Below are 23,314 nucleotides of genomic sequence, written 5' to 3'. Positions count from 1 at the left end.
TGTTAAATAAATATTCTATGGTAAGAGATATTTAAAATAAATAGTTACATAAACCACGAACAGTACAGTACTGTGTAAATGTCACTTTGAATGAGAATGATATCAAAAATAATGCTATGAATAGATTGCTTTATTGGCTCATACAGTGATAAAAAATCGTAATCAACAGCATCATGTCAGAACGTTTGCTCATTTTTTCAGGAACTGGTAGTTCCAAGCATCTGGGAGAACCACATATGTTGTGTGGATTCAGTGTCTCTCAGTGTACTCTGTCTGTTCGTGGGACCCCAGACTCACTCCATGATCAGGGATTCCCTAGCTTGCACTAATTAACTTGGTTGTGAGCGACCACCAGTGGTTCCAGTCCTAGAACACACACTCTCACGTAGACAGTCCAGCAGCCCAACCAGTGCATGTACACACTGTACAGCATTGCATCATTCATCTCTCATGACCCACACTATGACCTTCACTATAGCTGTTCCAGAAATCACTCACTCATCCCTTTACAGTGAATTCACCATTTTGTAGTCCTGTCCGAATCTTCAGTGAAATTATGTTTACCCTATATACTGGACGCATTGTCGGTCACAGTTAAAAGTAGTGTATAAATTATGGTCACTAATATACAGTATACCATCATTCATGGCTTTGAACAGAAGATGGCAGAGAGATAAGAGTAGAGAGGGCAGCAGGCGTCAGCCTTCTCTCTATTGCAATTCTACTCCTTCTACTTGTAAAAATATATTTAAATTATTAAGAAGACAAAGACAAACAGGTTTATATTTGCCAGCATTTTCCAAGACCAATTTTAGATACGTCCCTAGCACTTCTGATGACGTATTTTGTTTATGACCAACACGAGTTTTGACAGTAAAATATGTAATGAGAGCACAGCATTTAAACATGTTCTACATTTAAACATAGTCATTCAAAGCTTCTTTACCTAAAATTATGAAAAATAAAGTGTAAAATAAAGTGATGGAGTGGGTGATTTGGGACTCAACCTGTCCTTACAGCTCATTCCTCAAACATTTCTCAGCTATACACTCAGTATTCACTTTCTGGAAAAATACGTTGTGCAAAAACATAAATGTGTGTAAGAACCAGCCTGACTGAGACACAACTTAACTTTGAAGCAAACAAAAAACTAGTTACACTTTGAATTCCTTAAACTTGGATAATGTAATGTCAACTGAACCGATGCGCCTTAAGTAAACTTTTAAACAGATTGAGCAGGAAGGTTAGATTGTAGATGGTTTAATCTGGGGGCCCATATATTGGACTGAGTTCCCTGAATGGTGACAATTCAGAATTTGTGTCATGATTCTTAGTGTGTTGCAGCTACTGACAATCTGAAACTCCTCCCCAGTACTTCCAAACAAAAATACAGATACATTCATAGGAGGCACAGGACGGAGGAAGGAGGGATACAACTTAGGGGAGGAGAGAAGTCTTCTCTTGTTGCCAGTTGTTCCTCCCACTATGCATCATGCACCCACCCACTCCAGCGTATCTCTCACACACGCTCACACACGCTCACACACGCGGAGAGGGTCAGACCTTCAGGGAAATAAGAGAAGATATTTGAAGCTCCCCTGAGCTGGACGACTTCATGTGACAGGGGAAGCATGTGGAGGAAAATCTGACAGAGAGGCAGAAAGCCGAGAGGGGGAAAGGAAAATAAGGAGCAGTTGGAAAGTGTGTGTTTTACGAAGAGCGAGAGCGAGCAAGAGAGAGAGAGAGAGAGTTTACAGGAGCTGGGCAGAGAGGAGGAGGATTTTCTGTACTTTAACTCACACATCCATTGGACCTGAACCAGCCGGTAAGTCAGGAACACAGCTTACGTGTGTGTGTGCTGAAGGGCGTCACTTTAAATGAAGTCAAATGACCTTTTAATTAATCATACTCTGAATGATCATTATAAGCAGCCACAATAAACAAGTTGTAAAAGCCAACAAACCCATAAGAGCTTAAAGTACAGAAAGTCATCTAAAACTAATCTTGGTAAATGGTTAATTCTCCACAGACCTAAGAGTAAACTTTAAATGGTGTGCTTTCGCTTCTTACTTATTAAGTAGGTGTTATTTTGTGTTACTGCTCTGATTATCTTGGTTTTCAGTTTTTTTGTTTTTGACATGTTGTTTCGGGAAACGCTTTCTTATTATAAAGTTTAGAAAATGTTATGTGATTTCTCATTTTATAAAAATTACCACTCTTTTAATATTTGATTAAAAAAGGTTTTCATCCATAAAATGTATGCTATCCCTGCAGCATTCCAAAATGAAAAAATAGCTTGCTTTTCAGAGACATGCACTGACAGGAACTCTTTATCACGAAGCCCATCTGCAGCACAGGATGGTTTTGGTGTTTTATGCTGAAACCTGGTACCTTAACTGTCACACAGCCAGGTTTCCACACTGTTATGGGATACAATGATGTCACTATAGGTCAGAGCAAACCACTAGGTCTCACTGGTGAAAACAATAGAGCCAAAATAAGGCTTGTGCAGGATTGTTGTGGAGCAATGCATTGTCTTTCACTCCCACTTCTTGTTTCGCTGTTAGATTAAACCACTGTTACCACATGTAACTACATTTGACAGAAGTCAGATAACTGACTACCAAGTATATGTCAACACTTGTATTTTCTCTTTATTACGTAATGTATCACATATATATCTATATAGTGGATGGTAAAAGTAAAGAGCTTACTTCATGGCACAGTGGAGTCTGAGTGTGTGTGTGTGTGTGTGTGGCTGTTTGTGTGGGTGTGTCTGTTTGTGGTTTGCAGTGTGATTCAATGATACTCTGATAGTGTAACGCTCTGTTGAACTGTCTGCCTATACTTCAGGGACTCAACTGCGTCATGAGGTGATGTTGCGCCCTAGTATGAACTCTCTTCTGCTTTTGTTAGAGACAATAAAGAAGAACCAGAATGTTCAGTTCAATCAATCATCCTTACGGAAGCTGCATGTTGAAGTTCAGTCTAATCCCCTGTGACAGTCCTTGGATGAATCAGAAGATGAGACTGTAGACATTTTAATCCATATGGCCCTGGTCACTTTCTGGGGTTATCAGTCTATTTAATTAAACTCACTCTAAAGACCAACATCACTCAGTATATAGAGAACTAAACCTTTGTCAAACTAAAAATGTTACTCCACCAGATATTTACATAGCACATCTCATCTGGTCGCTCTGCTCCAAACGACAGTGGGACATTTGCTTACATTAAAAACTACTCATTTACAAGGTAAATGAGGTACTTCAGACACATAACACAAAGGCCTAATCCCATTTCCCCCCTTAGTCCTTCCCCTCTGTTTTGCGTGTTCCAGTGGAGGGGAAGTGTTTCCTAATTCTTGTTGAGATGGAGGGGGGAAATAACGCTGAGCATCAAAGATAATGATTCATTCACGGCGGCAAGATAACCCTGGAAAATCATAGCTAGGCAAACAAGCAACCCCTGTGTCACCCCTGCTCATCCACTAACTGTTATTCAAAGGTAGTGTGCGTAAGATTGTGTGCATTGTGTATTGCAACGAAGGAAAAACACAAGTTGGCTGCACCCTGTTTTTGTTTTGTCAAACTCAATGGATTCAATGCTTGTAAATTAGTCCTTTGACATAATGGTATTGCTGTAATGAATCAAGTTTCACTTCTTGACAAAGAGCCCTACACTTAAATTATCACTACTGCATGAGTTCACCTACTATTGTTCTGTCCTGGTCATCTGAAAGTAAGATGGTTGAAACAGCTCAGAATTCACTTGAAAAGGAACAAGTATGTTTAGTTGATGTTATGCTTACTGGCTAGTTTTTAGGGGGGGTTTGATACATACAAATGAATATAGGAAAATTGTATACAATTTCTGCCAAATTCTTTTTAATTTGTAAGATATATTGGTAAATATGAGTTTGAAGTTGTTGTTTTTATTTCTTCTTATGATCAAGAAACTAAGCACCTGTCTCAACTTGCTTCAAATTTGGCATTCCGGTTGCTCGTCTATCGTCACGCCTGGCTACCTCCATACTTCTGACAGCCAACTGCTTATGCAGAGGCAAAATAAATAAATAAAAACTGTGTGGAGGAACTGGTAAATGCATTGTCCATAAGCTGAAATCATGCTTCGTGACAAGTTAACTGTTAGGACAGCAACACTACAAAACATGGTTCTATAAACTCTTTCACAAACCCATCAGTATAGCACGGAAAACTATCCAGCTTAAATGCATGTGTATTGTATTTTTATAAGATATGTCTTGGCTACCTGACACATAAATAATGCAGATTAAACAGTGCAGCAAACTAATATCTGAATGTTTTTTACAATCATTTATAATTTGCATTAATATTTCTCAGTGTAGACTGTTTTATTTAATGTGTACACTATAATATCTTACACATAGGACACAACCTTTCAATGACTGACACTTACCTAACCCACACGAGTTAGTACAGTAATACTAAGTAACCATGTAATAAAATCACAGTCACTGCTCATGCTCCGACTAGCAAACCAATGTTATCAAGAAAAGACTTCCTCCAGACCATTGTTATGGTAAATTACCTTTGTTATGCTAAATGATAAATATTGAAACATAGAAAATAAACTATAAAATAAACTTTGCATGCAACATATTCAACAAAGTTATCAGCATCAGTCACTCCTGAAATGCTGAATACCAGGTCAGGCAACAACTTTGCCTCTTTTTACACAGATAAATCCTCAATATCTACTCTGGATGTCTCAGTTATAAATCATTATATATTTGTTTCAAATCTACTTGCAGCCAGCTTAAAAACACAGCAAGATTTCTGTCTGAACAAGATATAGACCAACTTGGTCATGTGACTCATTCAGCAGGACAGACAGATGTAGTGTGTCCAAGTTAATAATCAACCAGAAAGCTGCATCTCAGCACTACTCAATAACACTGAGAAAGTAAAGCTCATTAAGTCACTTCACATGGCTTACTGTGTGTCAAACAGGCGCTCCTAACGTACTGTAAATCCATCTATGATGTGCTTGTGTAAGACGTATCCAGGACTTCCGTTCCTCAGGTCATCTGGGACAGTTTTACTCAGTGTTCACAGAATACAGGCCAATCAAAGTGAAGCAGTTTTTGGTTCATGTGCTCCTCACCTGTGGAACACGCTTACTGACATAAATCAGTTCATTTACATCAGGGCTTTATACCCTATCACCAAAATATTACATATAACCTGTCTTTAAGCTTTAACTGTTTTCACTATTGTATTCCACACAAAGCCATTGCGACATTTTATGCTATATGTAGTATGCAAAACATGTGTATAACTTATTTTTGGTGTACACACAATATGCAAAAAAGAAGAATTCCTAAGTGATACATGTAAATATCTTTGTAAATATATGCAGAGAATGGTGTTGGGGGTAACTACAGGTCACAGAGGTGCACAATGGAGCTGATTGTTAGATCGGACTTTTTTAACTACAGTTTCCTTATTTTGTGACAATGCTTCCTATGTATGATATACATGTACGTGTGGAAACTTGCATATTAATTTGCATAAATAACACACAATGTTTGTTTACAGCCCATAGACGCATCACGTCAACTAAACTACACAGCTACACAAAGTGGTTCAGGTGCTTTATAGATGTTTATTTATCAGATGTAATGGATAAGCTCATATTTCAACAAGAGCTAGAGAGCAATCTAAGGTCGCACTTGTCTGAAGGTGGTTTGCAGAGAAAGTTAGAAAAAAAGTTAGTTACATATTAACACATGTATAATAGTGCTCAAATATAATATAATATATAGTTCAAAAAGTGAAACATAACTTAGTAAGGTAAATCTTTCACATAAAAAAACTAATAAAAGTGTATTTAGAAGTGTCTATATACTAAAGATTACTACTTTGGGAGAGTCACATATGAAAATGTAAAGGGGTCATTATGTAAAAAGCCTACACAGTGGATCCTCTCATTAGGGCCCGAGCACCAACAGTGTGAAGGCCTTATTGCTTTTCGTTTGATTGTTCATGAAAATAAATCGCATTTTTGATGGCTTAAACATACTCATAAACTCACCAAACTTTGCGGGTGCGTCCGGCCTGTTAAAAATGAGCTAGGCAAAATGGCAGCGCCCCCTAAAACACAGCAATTCCATCTGTTTTAACCGATCTTCACGAAAAAAACGGTATACATTTGCGTACTCCTCGTCGCTGGAGTTTTTGTCGAACATTAATTTTCCAATCAGACTCAACCCTCTCTCACATGTTCACAGTCCCGACCTGAACAGATCCATATGTCAATACTGACTCATCGTCACAGCGCCAACTGCTGGCGACAGGAAGTGACATGTTTTATACTTTGATGTACTGCTGCTGGCTGCTTAACAAATATACAGCTCAGATGAGCTCAGACAAGCTATAAGAACGAGGTCAGAATTGTGATATTTCCTCAAACCGTGTAAACATTGAGGCGCAGTGAAGGTTGATCCTTCACCAAAGGAGACGATGTGGTCCTAGCTCAAGTGTGCATTGTCTAATCAGCAACGAAATTCTGTCACATGAACAAAGTCCGGGCCTGAACAGCTCCATATGTCAAAATTAACTCAGGGTAATAGCGACACCTACTGATTCACTGTGAAAATTACGTTTTTTTAACTCCAATGTGCATTGTCCAATAAGCACCAACATTTTTACTTAAAAGCTCCATAGGTCAAAATTAACTCAGGGTCATAGTGCTACCATCATTCAGCAGGCTTTTATAAAGTGAGTGATTAGAAAACATCAGAGGAGGAGAGTCACTTGTTGACTTGCAGAGTAATGTACCTCAGTGCAGTGCCGCTGCAAGGGGGGTAAGGTGGGGCCACCTTAATAGATAAGATACGATAAGATACATTTATTGGTCCCACACACATGCACACACACACGACATGCAAATGGGGGGAAATTTGTTCTCTGCTTTTGTCCCATCTGGTGAACACAGGAGGACACACAGAGCAGTGGGAAGCCATGCACAGCTTCCGGGGAGCAGGTGTTGGGGGAGTAAGGTGCCTTGCTCAGGGGCACTTAGACAGTGGGTAGGGGTAGGCACTTAGACAGTGGGGAACAGATCCAGGTGTTGTCCGTCGAGGTATGTTTTTGTGTTGTCACTCCGTGGAGTCGAACAAGAGACCACCGTCGGATTCTCTGCCCATAGTCCAACTTTCTGCCACTAGTAATCAGAATTTTATTCTTTTAAGCAGCAAATAAGTTTAAACTGAATTAATGTCAAATCAGTGGGAGAGTACTGACCACAGTCATAGACTCACCGTTGTAGTCAGATTTTGAATTGAAAACCTTATTAAGTAAATTAGGGCACAATTGTTATAACAGTAACAGTAGATAGTATTTTTAAAACACTTTCTAAATAAAATCAGAGTTCATGTTTGTCTGACAGATTTTATTAACTGATGAAAAAGCAGCAATGTGTAGTAATACAGTTAATTGTGGATGTGATGCATCGAGATGCATCGATGTTGTGAATTAAATCCTTGACTGCTGAATTGTAATCAAATCGTGAGGTTAGTGAAGATGAAGACGTCTAGTGTAAAGTGGCCTGGATACGTCTTACACAAGCACAAAAAAGTGTATTGAATTTCGTGAATATCGATTACTTAGATAGAGTTACATGATGAACATTTCTTTCATCTTCTGCAGTTCTTGTTTGCTCTTCTTTTCGTTCTCATTACCCTCAGTTCTGCAAGGTTCAGTAGCAAATCGATCCGCTGTTGGTCATTCATCTCGTGTGCTATTATGGTATTTTCCTCTATTTACTGCACTTTTGAGTTGAGTTTTTCAGGTGATTACTCTGAATGTGTTTACTCTTTGATACAAAAGCTATGCAAACTCCTTCTAATGCACAACATCGGTCAAAAATTGCCCGTATTCATTTCCTGTGTTACTTTTGATGCATGGCTGGGTGTTTCTTTGATATATTACTTTATAACTTATTCTTCCTTCTTCATTTAGGATTTCTTCATTAACTCAATAACCTGTAGAACATAGTCTATGTCATCAGCATCAGAGATTTCAGACCAAGAATTGCCTCCACATTTTTTGTTCATCCTTTTCATCATGCAGCATCTTTATGACCATTTCAACCGTAATGTCTGAAAATATTGTGTCCAGCCATACCAACACTCTGGATAGAGAAAATCAAAGAGCATATTTTCAAGTGCGTATCAATCAGTCTATTAGAATATACTATGAATGGTGGGTGTTTTAGTGAACTGAACTGTAGGGGTCATTTTTTACCAATTTTTTACCCTTTCTTACTTATCCTTTCTTACTTAATAAACAAACTTAAGTATGTTTATTAAGTAAGAAAGGAAAAAGGGAAAATAATGATTTGTGGTAATCGAAAGCAAGATATTTAATGAATAATTAGAATATTCAGTTATGAAATACATTTATTTCAAACACAAAGTAAAAGAAACACTCATGCATGAAATAACTCAGGGAATGAATGTGGGTCATTTTTGACCCATGTTGTGCATACGAAGGGCAGTGATACAAAAATGTGTTTTTGTTAAAAAGTAGTATTCATTAAGATAGTGATAGCACCATCTACGGCAAACAGGAGATAAGCTTCGTTTAACAACTTTAATTCGATTTACATAACATTATCACTTGATGGTGTGGACCGTAATGCCCGATTAGTTGGCGTGGTCCAGCGCCGCTTGACGTATGCAGGAAGTGACGTGTTTATCCTTCCCGCGATACATAAAACACAGTCAACAGAGAGTCGTTTCGCCCAGTACCCTGTTCCCCCTCCCCCAAGATAGCAAGTGCTCGCGTCCGCAGAGTGCTGCTCGCAGCCCTAGTTGTATGTTGAGCCACAAGATCATGTGTTGTCAGAGCCCTCTATTGTTGGTTGACCCCAGGGTCCAGTCAAAATATGCTCCTGTAGAAAAGTGTTTTATTCTATTGGCAACATTGCACAGACGTTGGCAGCTTCTCTGCTCAGGGCCTCTGTTTGGCTAAAGCCCCTCTATTATTGTGCTTTGTGCTCGGTCAGCACTTACATTCACAGAATCCTCTGCAGTGTTAAAGGCAGTCAGTTAACATGGTGAACAGACAGTTTTGGGGCTGTTTATAGTATACAGTGGTGATTATTGTGTAAGGGGCTGAAGTAAGCAGGTGGGTAAAGTCACGAGGCTGAACCAAAATTAGTTAGACTAGAGCCCCATCAAAATAATTTCCTATTTTGTATATAGCAAAGGTAATGCACCAAATGCATTAGGGTTTAAGGAACAAATAGATTGTGAAATAGTAATTTTCCTCATGCTTTAATTCATCTGGTGTTACTCTGGTGCGATACTAATTTAAACTTGTTTTATTCTTAAATATGATTCTGCAGCAGTCAAACAATCTGGATATGCCTCATAGCTTACGTTAGCTGCTAACCATTGGTTTCCTAATTTAATATATTCACTTTGATTAACCACAAACTCATCAAGCATGTGCTGATTCTGCATAATTACAAATCAATATTTTTGTTTGACGGAAGGTCAATGGTGCATTTTTTTATTCAGTAACATCGCCAAACTCTATATTTTGACAAACACAGGTAAAAAAGCATCTTACAGTTAACATTAGACAATATTAGACAGTATTACGAAGGGAATGGGGAAGAGGGCACGGGTGATATCTCTCTAGTAAAATAATCACCTGCACTGAGTTTGACACCTAAAAGTATGGCTTACATTTATTTTAGATTAGTTGGACTCTTGTTGGTACCCCTTACTTCTCACTGAGAGACAGTATAACTGAATTATTCAAGGGCACGTTGTTTGTCTGTGAGCAGGAACAGCCGTGGACAGCTATAGGAAGGTAGAATCATTTAAACAAATGGTTTCCACCTATCAGCAGTAATTCTTCTGGTATCAATCACCATATCAACCATCACCATATCAGCTGCACAAAAAATAACAGAAATAAACTATATATGCAATGGATAGCACTACATGCATGTTCATGTTTTGCTATACAGTATGCATAGAGATACTATATAGTGTTAAATAATGTAACTTAGAAATGAATTATAGTAGATGACATCCAATTCAACAGTTTCTTATAATAGTGTAAAGGTGAAATACCACATTAAAAATAATACTCAAAAGTATACTAGAGAGTGTGATTACAAAGTCAAAGCCCATATTGAAATGCAATAAACTCTATAAATGAGTTACCACACTTCTTGATGTAAAGATCAATAAAGTTGAATATTATATCTGGAATATAAAAAAAATATTGTCACTGGAGAACATAAAATTGTCATAGAAACACAAGAGTGATTAATTATTATTAAACAATATTTTTTAATGATACAGACCACAAGCCGTGTCCTACGGTGGCCCTGAAAGCTCAACGAACGGCAACTTAAGAAAACACATGCAAGTTGACAAAACACCTGCAAAAAGAGAAAAGACGCTGCTGTCTACACACACACACACACACACACACACACACTCGCCCGCTCCTGGTATTTCATGATGGCCTGATACGGTGATGATTTAAAAAATGTACGTGACGTTCACTCACATTCATCGTTACGTTCACGTTAATAATATGAAAAATGATTCGTTAAGTTCAGCGTTCGCTAAACATATGCACAACATTGTACTGTACAGCCACTGCAGAGGGGCCGAAGAGCCGCGGGTGGCCGAACCCTGTGTGGAACCGAATTTCTATGGTGTATTGGACGTTTTTGTGGCAGCAGTGTCCATCACTTTTAGCTGTCCCCTGGAAACACTTCCGTTGTGTTGTGGCCTCTTCTTGCTGCGCGTTTGGCTTCTTGCTGCGCGTTTGGCTTCTTGCTGCGCGTTTGGCTTTTTGCAACGCGTTACGGTATTTGCAGCGCGTTTCTCTATTTGCAGCTCGTTCCGGTATTTGCAGCGCTTTTCTCTTTTTGCAGGTGTTTTGTCAACTTGCATGTGTTTTCTTAAGTTGCCGTTCGTTGAGCTTTTAGGGCCACCGTAGCGTCCACTACATTTCCTAATGTTAGAATGGGAACTCAATTCATTTGAACAGTAAAACTACTAATAAAACATATAATAATTCAAGTGATTAAATACAGAACTAACTTGTAGTACTCAACTCTATGTTTGGGGTTAGGACTTAGGTAAGGCTATACTTGTCTGCTGATGCCGTGCAGGCTATTTGCTTGGTCAATAAAATGTGAGAAGATATTTCCTGACCTTTTTCCTCAGATACCAAGGTGAGATCTTCAGACATGTTATCTGATTCAGAGACAAAAACACGACAATACAATGATACAAAACCATGGAAAAGCCAACCGGACCGAGCCGAACCTACTTTGCTCTGCCTTCTCCTCCGGCTCTCAATACATTTGGCCCGGGACACATACTATACGTGGTTTCCAATGTGTATCCCTTTTCAGTGTGTAGCCCAAGCATTATATCCAATAGGGCTCTGATCTTAATTGATTGTTTTATTTTCCTTTTCAGCTGCGAAATGCTCTCACGTGGCCTTCTGACATTAACGTAACCAGAGAGGAGAAGGAGGGATACGTAAGTGGAGGAGAGGGGTCAACTCACCAGGAATTCTCAGAACATAAGGAAGAAAAACGATGAGAATTGGCTGATCATCATGTGGAATCATAGCATTTGCTTCATGCAGCAGAAAAAGTTCAGTAACGGCGCACCCAGACAAAGCCTGACTAAGGCCTACTGGACTTGACAGCATCAAAAAGAGAAGCAAGCTTGTAGGTCAGAAGCAGGAGGAGCGAGAGAGGATATGTGTGATTCGAGACAGACGATGATAGATAAAGCAAAAGATGAGAAGGAAGACAACTAGATTGAGGAAAGGAGCACTAGAGAAAGAAGGTGAGAAGTGAGAGGTCAAGTTTGAGAGTGAAAGGAAGCAAAGATTAAATAAGCTACTCTACTATCAGAAAACATAGCTCTCGGAGAGTAGAAGTCTGAACAGGCAGTCACTGTTAAGACAGAAATAAGCAGGAATCGCGGCGATCATGCATTTTCGTCGCATCCACAAGTTCAAGTGCGTACAGCTGATGACCACAGGCCTGGTACTGTGTATGGTGATGGTCTCCTGGGAGGACCTGGACCACCATGTAGTCAGCCACATGAGATCCTATACGTACCGCTATCTGGTCAACAGCTATGACTTTCTCAATTTATCATTCAACATCGCTTCCAAACATCACCATGGTCAGGATGGTTCTGACAGTGTGGATTGGAGATTAGGCAGGTATCCATACCTCCTTAACCACCCAGGTAAATGTAAAGGTGATGGAAATGGCTGGGAGGATGTCCTCTTGCTTCTGTTCGTGAAAACATCACCAGAGAACTTTGAGCAGCGTCAGGGAATCAGGGAGACATGGGGAAACGAGAGCTTCCTTTTGTCAGAACTGAGGGCAAACGTGAAGGTGGTGTTTGCCCTCGGCATGCACCCAGATATCAAGCAGAGATCAAGAGTTCAGATTGCACTGCAGCAGGAAGACCGAGCCTATAGAGACCTGATTCAACAGAACTTTGCGGACACTTTCCACAACCTGACTGCCAAACTGATCCTGCAGTTCCACTGGTGCCATGAGTACTGTCCTCAAGCACGGTTTTTAATGTCTGCGGACGATGATATCTTTATTCACATGCCCAATTTGGTTAAGTACTTGAGGCAGCTCATGAGTAGCCAGTCAGGGGCTAGACATCTATGGGTTGGGCATGTACATAGAGGATCCCCTCCAAACCGCCGTAAAGACAGCAAGTATTTTGTTCCCTATGATCTGTACCCCTGGCCGTCTTATCCAGACTACACGGCTGGAGCAGGATATGTAGTTTCAGGGGATGTGGCCGCTAAGATCTACCATGCAACTCTGATGTTGAAATCCTCCATCTACATCGATGATGTTTTCATGGGAATTTGTGCAAATGTCATGGGGGTTTCTCCCAAGGAGCATGTGCACATTTCAGGGGAGGGCAAGGCTCCATACCACCCCTGCATCTATGATAACATGATCACATCACACGGTCACGCTACAGACGTGCGCTCACTGTGGCAGGCAACAATAGATGCTACAGTGTACAGAAGAGGATTTAAGGGTAATCTGTACTGCACAGCAGTGACAGCGATGCTGCTGTGTCTGCCATATTATCAGACCACATACCCCTGTATGGCTGCTTTTACATAAGAGGTCTTTAGATGATGCTCAGAGCGCTGTATGCTAAATGTGCTAAGCAAACAAATTACGTTTTATTTGACTGTTTGCTGGTTGTACTATGTGTGTGCTTTTTGGAACAAGGATCAAAGATGTTCTGTTAACCAAACATTAAGCTAGTAGTTATTCAATCATTAGCAGAATTAGGTTTCACATTTTTTAAGTTCAGGACAAAAGAGGTAAAAAGCACCCAAAGGCTTCTGTTTACATGAGGATCTTTTGTCTCGGTGACAACACATCTGCCGGGCTTCTCATTGTTATTCACCTGCCAACTCCTGAAGAGGTTTAGTTCTGTCTGGAAAGTCTGACATCATTTCTGAACTAGCTGTGAAATACTATTAATTATTATGCAACTGAGGCAATTAAATCATTAAAAGACTATTAATGTCGGAATTTTCTGGTTTTCTCTGTTCCATCGTTAATAGCTTTGGATTTAGACTCTTGGTCAGACAAAAGACTTACTCATAGGCTAAGAAGATGTAACAATAAGACAGAATAATTTGCAGATAAATAACAAAATGAGGTGCTTGTTAATGTGTCATTTGTAATCATTGCTTATTTCCGGCATTCAACTAGATAATCCTGTCCATTCTTGCACCATTGACTTTTGAATCTGTTTTTAATACTGCTGTGAATGACTCAATCTCATCAGGCTGATAAAATGCATCAGGATTTTCCTATTGAGACACCAGTCAGAAGAAAAATGCCACTTCCAGCCAGATACTCAGCAGCTTTTAAAAAGCGTTGGATTCATAATTTTACCTACTAAGTTATTTACAAAGATTTTACAAAATCCGAGGGTTCCAGGGCAGTTGATTTACCTGTTTGCCCTTACAGCATACCTCTTTGTAAGAGAACTTGTTATTGGTAAAATATTAGATCATTGGTTCTCAAACTAGGCAATGCAAGATCAACTGGGATGGAAGCCAGTAGACGATCATGATCGGAAAGTCATAAGTAAAACACAAAATCATGTATCGTTCACAGAATTTTTCTACATGAAATTATAGTTTTACTTCTTATTTTCACTAAAATATTGGAAAAGAGACAAGAAGCAGATGGTCAAACGAAGTCACTGCTTAATCCCCTGTTTGGGAGTATATTATATTAAAGGATCTTCATTTTGAGAAGGAAAAAAAGTATATAACTCAAACAGGTCAACTATGATAAGCAGACATCTAATTTGAACCTGGATGATGTAATCAACCTTTAAATTGATAATGCAAAAATTTTACAAAGTTCTAAAAAAAAAATATTCATACTTCCAGCAGTTACAGAGAACTGTAATTAGTCATCTGAAGTGTTTCTGGCAACAGCAAAAAAATGTAGTTGCTATATTCTCAGGTTCAAGGTAGTCCTCAGTAATGTCTGACTACTGAAATTGTAGGTAGGTAGGGCTGTTTGGTGGAAAACAATGGAAGCAGTCAGAGTGAAACTGAAAGCGTAATGCAGAACACAGGGCATCATGTGAGAAGATTTTCATATCCTTTTTCCAAAATTATATTTTACTTGATCATTAGCATATTTAACAGCGATAAAAATGTCACATGATAATAGGTCTACCTGTGGGATAATCCTTGAACATGTCAACTGACAGTAGATGCAAAACAAAGGTCTTATTAAAGCAAAGAAGTCTATGACTAATATGTGAGGCAGTGAAGAGGATGTCAGTCAGTGATGATTCACTGTCAAATGTTCAAACACATACCACACACTGATCTGCGTAAAGTCCTGAGGCAGTGACAACAAACACGCAACCAACACTGAAATGTATAAGCTTCTATATGGCAGTAAAAAGTGTTTACTTTGCATTTCTGGTATCGCATTTACAATAAATCAATCAATAATTCTGAAATCAAATGTGCTTGTTTCTCCTATCGTGCAGAAGGGCAGTCTATATTCATATGTTGCAGGAAAAGTATGTGTGCGTGAGGAAAATGGGGGATTACCAGCCCCTGATACTTAAGCCTTTTCATTGTCAGCTTGTTTTTAGATTGTCCTTGTTATCAGAGTGATATGAATTAATGTCTGTTTTGTTTTGTTATTTTTGTATGTTCATACACGATACAATCTCTGTGGTTAATCTGTTTACTGTTTAACTAAACTAAAACATAACATTACATACTATGCTCTTAAAGGAGAATTTATCTTTCAGAGTTCTTTTTTTTTAATTTCTCTCAGCCATCAGTCCACTTCCCCTTTCTTGGTCTCACTCTGTTCATTCTTTTCCTGTGACCATCCATTTTCTCTCACCGCTTCTGCATCCTGTTAAACAGCGGTATCTCTGAAGAAGATTGCTGATACATGGTGAATCACCTTGGCCATGCATGGTCATTATCTTCGCCATGACCTTATAAGGATTTTTTTCGTTTTTTTGCCTCTGGGGGAGGATCATATATTCACAGTATTATGCAAATTAATAGGTTGATTTTTATTCTATAGTTAAGAAACACCTACAAACCTTGTTCAACTAATTCTAAATACAATTTCAGATGCAGCCTCATCTGACACATTGGTTAGAGATGTTGCTCCTGTAAGCAGGGACACTGATGAAAATAATTAGACATAAGCATTCCTGCTGTTAGATGTTCTCACCTGCGTCTGTTAGACAAACTTTCCTCTGTCTCGTTCGTTAACACGACGTGGGTGGAACCTCCTTGGCTTTCCTCATGCATCACCTCAATCTGTGACAAACAAACACAGACACAATCATGCAGCATAAATTTAGGTTTGTTTTGCATTCGTCTAAAGTGCAGATGTGGAACTACAATGTAAAGAGAAAAAGCTGTTTATGTTGTATGTTTGGTTTTTGTGAATGGTGCATTCAAACAAAATCTTCCTTAGTGGGGGTATGCATTACGGTGGTCAGCAGTCTGTGGTAAATGTGTAAGTGCAACAGCTACAAACCCACAGCACACTCAAGATTACCAGCAGATTTTTGTTCTTGTCAGCTGCCTGGATACAAAGTATTTAGTTTCCTTATGAGACAGCAATCTAATGATACGTCTGTTTCATTGTTTGGTGATGTAATGCAGCAAGGCTTGAACTGTGTTTTGAGCAGGATGTAGCAAACTCTATTCACAGTGCAATCCTAATGGAAACTGCTGACAAATGCAAATACAGACAGTAGAGGCACATTGTTAGGGCAGCAGTTGGCATACTTGAACTACTGTTCGTGTTAATGGGTTTGCAAATTATGTACAGTATGTAAAGGCTGATCAACATCTCTCCTCTGCTCTTTTGATGGGATGCATTTTTGTAAATAAAGACCAACAAACATCAGTTCTTATCTGTCCAACATTAAGTAGTAGAACATGAGGTTAATTGTGTGCTGTGTGAAAAGATTTAAATAAATAATGAAGATATATCTGCAGTGTGCCAACTGTTGGTAAAAAGTACAGTTCAGTCAGACAACTCTGCGTTTAAAACAGACTCAGCAGTAACTGAGAGATGTTTAAGAAATTGTAGAATTATTGTCAGTGATGTCATACACAGCCTGTCTAAATTCCTCTGTGAGCAAGAACACATAAAAACAGTTTCCCCCTTTACTACTAAATGTCTTATCATGATAGAATATCTGTAATGTCAACATTAACAGATATAAAAAAGAAGGGAAAAACCACGTCTACTGATTGTATTGTAAAAGTTGTCTATTAAAGTTTTCTTTAATTTTCATTTATCTATGAATGTCAATGGATCTATAAATACATATATTATTCCTTTTGTCACAACCTCTGATTTCTTCAGAATAAACTCCCAACCCAGTATTTACACTGACAGAACCGCATATGAAACATTAACTTTTTATCAACTAAGGTTTAAGTAGTCGAGTGAGTGTATTTAGTCCTGATAAATCTGTGCAAGAAAAATATTGTGACAGATTCAGCTTTGTGTGTTTGTGTGCTTGGCTTCAAAATAAAACCAAGACAACAAGTTTAATATTTCTTCTCTAATTTTAGTATGTTTACATCACATGTTCAAGTAGATATAGTAGCTTTAGTTTGTTTCATTTGCAGCTACACTGCCCCATAAAGGCAGAAAGCAATAACTACAGCAGGGGGGAGACTTTATCAGACGTGCTTCTGATAATAGTTTTCTGTGATTATTATTAACATCAATATTGAAAATAATATATTACATTAATCCACAGTTATAATACATTACGTTTATGATTAGTAATTTGGAACTAAAGTTAGACGCTAGCTCCTGAGATCTACTACATTGAATACATTAAGAAAAGTAGGTTAAGGTATTGATTTGTATGAGGCTATATAACTTATTTGGTCAAAATACGGAGTCAGTGTTTTATTTTGCTAATTAAAGTAAAACAAATATATTGTGATCAGTTAAGATAAGTCAAGCTATCTTATAATTTAATATTTTGATTTGGGGCTTTGCCGAAGTCTCTGATCCATAGACATTGGAACGTATATCTCCTTGGTGATGCAAAGCTCATGGGATTCCTGCTGCTGTGCACCAGAACGATGCTCTGACTCCAAGTGAGTCAATACAGTGTTCAGACATTATATATCTGATTCGAATACATATCTGAAGCACCTGAAAATCGAGGGGGTGGGGCCTGTGTGTCCGCTATCTGAGAGCATTATTTACTGTAAGTTGTTTTATATATTTTTAAATGAAAAGGTTTGTGTGAAACAGATATGTCACGCGACCAAAACTAAGCTGTTGGTTTCAATGTAAATTATGAATTGGAATAGTCCGATATTTTTTCAAGATGACTTGATGAAATGAAAATAAAAATATTGTCTGCACATAATTATAACTCTATAATAATGTGCCACCACAGGCTCTGTCAGATTAACATGGTTGATGAGTAAAACCAATCGGACATCTCTGCAGTAAGAACATAGAGCCAGCAGCCAGTTAGCTCAGCTTAGCGTAATAGAATGGTAACAGGAGGAGGCAGCTAGGCTCTGTCCAGAGAAAACTAAATGTTCCTCTAAAGCTCACTAATTACAACATTAGATCTGGTTTGTTTTGTCTGTGGAACAACCGAGATGTAAAATTACAACTTAGTGATTTATAGCAGGTATATTTCAGGCTGGGCATATCTGGCAGCAATAACTCAGGAAATTACCGCTCCTGTAAACACCGTGTTAGAAGTTAGGCATTAGTTAGCATGTCTGTCGTCACATGACCAATCAGTACTTTCATAACGACAGTGGGGGAAGTCTGAACAGCAATTGTTGCAGAGTAGTAACTCCAACATGTTTGACTATGTCGGCTTGTCTCACCAAAAAGCTGAAGAAGTTAAATAAGCTATTCAGTGTGAATATGTGAACATATTTAATGTATATAAATATACATCCACAAGAAGGCAACCCATGAACATCAAACCCTTTATCAGGAGTATCCTAACTATCACCTAACTGGCCTTGTTATCCAATCGGCCAATCATGTAACAGCAGTACAATGTATAAAATGATGCCTGTCAAGAGCTTCTGTTAATATCACATTAAACATTAGATTTACAGAAAAACATGATTGTTGGTTTGAGTTTTTCTGAAAGTGCTGATCTCCTCAGATTTTCACTCACAACAGCCAAGTTTGTATTAGGCCAAAACCTACAAATATCCAGTGAGAAGAAGTGCTTGTTGACGCAAGAGGTCAGAGGAGGATGATCATACTGGTTGGAGCTGACAGAAAGGCGATGGTAACTCAGTCACTCTACAACTCATCTCAGAATGAACAACACACCCAACCTTGAGCTGGATGGTTCCACAGAAAAACACAAGGTTCCACTCCTGTCAGCCAATAACCGACATGTGAGGCTGCAGTGACACAGACGCACTAACACTAACAGAAGAAAACGTAGCCTGGACTGATGAATATCAATTTCTGCTGAGGCTGCAGATGGTTGAGTCAGAATCTAGACTCAACAGCCTGAATGCATAGAGCCAATCAGCCTTTTGTCAACAGTTCAGAATGTTACTGCTGCTGCTGCTGCTGGTGGGATGTTCTGGGGAAAGTTTTCTTGTCACACTTGGGGCCTTAATATCAATGAATCATGGTTTAATGTCAAAGTCTGTCTGCGTCTAATTTCTAACTATGCTCATTCCTTTATGCCCACAGTTTACAATCTTCTGTACTTCCAGCAAGATAATGCAATATGTCACAGAGTAAAAGTCTCAAACTTGATTCATAAACAGAGTGAGTTCAGGGAATTCCAGTGACCTCCACACTAACCAGAATTGAATTGAGGAGAACCTTTGCATTGTGGTAGTACAGGAGATTGGCAGCATGAATATGCAGCTGACAAATCTGCAGAAATTATGAATCTCAGGGGAAATTCCCTATGATCTTCACACTTCAATCACACTACGATACCTCTGAAGCTGCTTTCAGAGCAACAGAAAGAACTTCCCAGACTTAATGTAGTGTTACTAATAGTGTTTGGTGAGTGTAGATAAGAAAAAAAGCAGAGAGGAAATAAAAGAGGATGCATTCCACCGGTATCAGCATTTCAAATCTCACCCAGTCAGTGACAGAATGAATATGTGTCAACAAAGCAGCAATGCTACAAAGCAAAGAAAATCTCCAGTGTGATCAAGCTAAAAATTGGACTTAACACATGTTCATGACACACAAGATGATCATGTCCCAAGCCTTCAGAGGTAATATCTACTTTCTTAAAGTCATATTTTGAAGGTTAACTAATGACAAAAAAATTGACATTTTCAGGAATGGGAAAACAAACGTACAATTAATTTTTTTATACGTTTTTTATGTCCTCCCCCGGATAACTGTAGGCAAATCAAGATAATTTTTTTATGCAAAACTACGAGTCTGACCCTGTATCATGTCCTAACCTCTAAATGCATGTCAAACACAGAGCCTGAAAAAATATTGCCGTATTTATTAAATAGCCATGAACACACATTTAACAGTGTGAACTCTTTTTCCTCAAATCTGGTGTTTATTGTTTCTCCTCTAGTCCAATAATAAAATTTGTATGTCATGGAGTCTGAGGAACAGAACAGATCCTTTCTTGCTGAGCTTCCCATCAACTTTCATTCACACTGACTGCCCAGGGTGTAATAATGCAGAGGTGTAAACAAGACTCACAGTGGAGATGAGGGGGCAGCTACCACAAAGTGCATTAACTCTGCAGGGTGAATTTATTCGGAAAATTCTGGCTAATTTGCATGAAATTTGTATTTTGTCATATGGAGCTGACTATTGAAGTGTAATATGACTGAGATGTCAACTTCTGACACTGTTATAAAATTTTACTTATCCAAACTTAAGTTATAGAAAAGTGTTGTAAATAAGCCCAAAATGTGAGCAATTGAAAAGTAAATGGCTGTTTAGCTTTGTAAGCCACACATTTTAAAGATTGAGGCCGAGATAACTGGGAGATTTGAAAGTAGGATCAGAGGAGGGTACCTTGATGCCTCCCCTGGCCTTGCGTATGATCTTCTTCTTGTTAGGATCAGCTTCGGCTGGCTGCTTGCTGCTGTTTGAGTTATCCGATACTCTGCGAGCCAGGGCTGGAATGAATTGAGATGACACAGAATAAATAACTTCAATTAATACTCTCATCAGTGCCTGTGTTACATAACGTGCATGTCAAAAGATGATTTCAGATTTATATCTCAAAAAGAAGTTTGTATGAGACTGTAAAAGTTTGCTGCTCAGGGCGTTAATCGTTTCACAAGCATTACGATTGTAAAACAATTTGAAAATGTTACATCAGGTGTCACCATCTGCTGCATTAATTGGTGTGAGCAGCATTCAACTCACGCTGTTGGTTCCCTGTAGTCCTGGTGGGGTTCTTCAGTGGGGGCCGTTTGGGAGACGACTCAGGCCGCGGGGCCACGGGCTGGACGGGCCTCGTCTGTTTAGCTGACAGTCTCTTCAGGCTGATCTGACGCTTCTCAAACATTTCTTGGACATCTTCCAGGCGCTTCAGTGCTTTCAGGACACTTGTCTGCAGGCAGAGAGCTCACTATCACTCCTCGTCCTCATTATCCTTATTATTTTTGTGTCCTGTTAACAAAGGGGTGTCCAAACTACGGCCCGCGGGCCATCTGCTGCCAGCCATCCATTTTAAATTGGCCCGCCTCAAAAAAATTTAAAGAAAAAAAAAAAGAAAATTATAATAACTTTTTTTTTTTTTAACCTAACAAATAAGTAGCACTGAAATGGCAGTTACTTATAGCACTATGTAGTTTTGCTCTATTTTTGAAGAAATTGTACTTTCTTGATTCTTGTTGTTCTGGGTTGTACCCTCGAGTAGGGGAGAGTGGGGTAATGTGAGACATTTTTTACATTTGCTCCCCTCTATGCGAGCTAAAATCATATATCAGTAAAATTTACACATTTCCTATTAATTCAGGATGTTTTCTAGCAATGGAAATGATCAGAATGTCTTCAGGACAAAGGGCAGTGAAAATATGGTTGTTTGTAATAAAGTGGTCTTGTGTCTCACTTCACCCCAGCTTAGGGTTAAAGTGAGACAGACCAGAGAAATCAAGAGGGTAGAGTGATCCACTTACCTTTTCCACTTTAAAAATACCATAACAACACATGTTGTAATAGGTCAATTAAGCACATTAATGATTATTATGATTCATGTGATCTCTTACACACCATAGCTTGCCTGCACATTGTTTCTCTGTCCAATTGGCAGGGACAGGGATATTGTTTTTCTCTGCATATTCAAATGCCAGTTCACGGCACTTAACTGGAGCAAGGCCATGGAACTGGTCAGCTAGTTGTTTCAAGTGTTTGGCCAGCTCCTCCATCGCATCTGTGAATATTCTCTTTGCCTCAGCTACTGCACCCCAGGCTACTGATTTTACTTCCCCTTTCTCCGTTTTCTTTATGAATCTTTTGAGGGTTGTCTTATCAATATTTCTATCCCTTCCAGCTTTTCTTAAGGACTTCTTTCCTTGCATGACCTCAGCGGCTGCACTCTCCATCTCTGGGAGGGGTGTTTGGCCCCAGGTTGTCTTCCTGGTGTGTAGTTTCTTTGCATGATGGCTTTTCTACAATGTTTAAGGCATTAAAAATAAAACATATGTAATGTAATATTACACTAAAATATGGTTAAGACTAAACTTAACTTGTGCTACATGTCTCACTTTACCCCACAGCCAACATTTTAGAAAAAACAACATCTCTTAGCAATTCAGACTAATCTTCAGCTAGCATCAATCACATGGTTTTATATGTTGGAAGTTCACCAACATGTATGATATAAGTTTTTCTACCTGAATCAATTTGTTTTGACAAAACAGTTGATGCAAGATAATTTACTTTTACATGCAAAAAGAAAATTTTTGTGAAAAAACATTCTAACCACAGCATCAGCACCAACTTCTCTTTCATGGCAAGGGTGGAATGGGAGGGGCTTGAAAACATAATGATCACATGACCACAAATGTGTTCCGTTGCCTAGATACAGGGGGTGTCTCACATTACCCCACTCTCCCCTTCCCGTGAATGCACTGATTGCAAATCGCTTTGGATAAAAGCGTCAGCTAAATTAATTGTAATGTAATGGACTATGGCCCACTGTATTGTACTACTCAGTTTTGACACTAGGTGGCGCCACGCCCCCCACCCTAAGCTACGCGATTGAGGCGCAATGTCAACAGTCCGCTCCAGTGCAGGGGGGCGTGGCGGCGTGAGTGGCCCAGACCTTCACATTTTTTTCTGTATGTGGCCCTCAGGATAAAAAGTTTGGACACCCCTGTGTTAACACAAATTTGTTGGCACCGTACCTTGATATCCTCAGACAGCAACACCTCATACTGGTTATGGAGGTTCCTCAGTTCAGTCAGCTGGTTCTTTTCGGCTGATACCAAGAAGCCTTGGATGTCGGTGAGCGCCGACTCTGCCCCTTCCTGTGACTGACACTTATCCACAGCCTGGGAGGCTAGCAGGTAGATGCCAGACTCACACCACTGGTTTACCTGTTTACAGCAGAAAGGTCAAACAGGTTCAAACTGGGCAGGATATGTATGTTACAGACAACAGGGATCTGTGTTTAGGTGCCACAAGAGTCCATTGGGATCTGTAAAGACATATCATCACATAATCTGATGACAGG

At 39.1% G+C, this 23,314-nt stretch overlaps 2 protein-coding genes across 5 annotated transcripts in view; one reads left to right on the top strand and one right to left on the bottom strand.

Annotated features, from left to right (window-relative positions):
• mcf2l2 (MCF.2 cell line derived transforming sequence-like 2) overlaps nt 1-23,314 on the bottom strand; it is a 133,441-nt gene that overhangs the window by 56,263 nt on the left and 53,864 nt on the right. For all 4 annotated transcript variants that reach the window (XM_053429955.1, XM_053429958.1, XM_053429957.1 and 1 more), the window contains exons 12-15: nt 22,986-23,177; nt 21,001-21,187; nt 20,644-20,747; nt 15,832-15,920 (exon numbers count right to left, since the gene is read on the bottom strand). In XM_053429955.1, the coding sequence (XP_053285930.1) occupies nt 15,832-15,920; nt 20,644-20,747; nt 21,001-21,187; nt 22,986-23,177 (572 nt within the window). The remainder of the gene's footprint in view (nt 1-15,831; nt 15,921-20,643; nt 20,748-21,000; nt 21,188-22,985; nt 23,178-23,314) is intronic.
• On the top strand, nt 1,507-17,175 carry b3gnt5a (UDP-GlcNAc:betaGal beta-1,3-N-acetylglucosaminyltransferase 5a). The gene is made up of 2 exons (XM_053429960.1): nt 1,507-1,825; nt 11,507-17,175. Exon 2 carries the CDS (start codon nt 12,031-12,033, stop codon nt 13,207-13,209), a length of 1,179 nt encoding a protein of 392 aa, XP_053285935.1. The 5' UTR covers nt 1,507-1,825; nt 11,507-12,030; the 3' UTR covers nt 13,210-17,175.

The sequence above is a fragment of the Pleuronectes platessa genome, chromosome 9 (assembly GCF_947347685.1).
Source record: "Pleuronectes platessa chromosome 9, fPlePla1.1, whole genome shotgun sequence".
Lineage (NCBI taxonomy): Eukaryota > Metazoa > Chordata > Actinopteri > Pleuronectiformes > Pleuronectidae > Pleuronectes > Pleuronectes platessa.
Note: the sequence above shows the minus strand (reverse complement) of the source record. Positions and strands in the feature narration are given on the sequence as shown.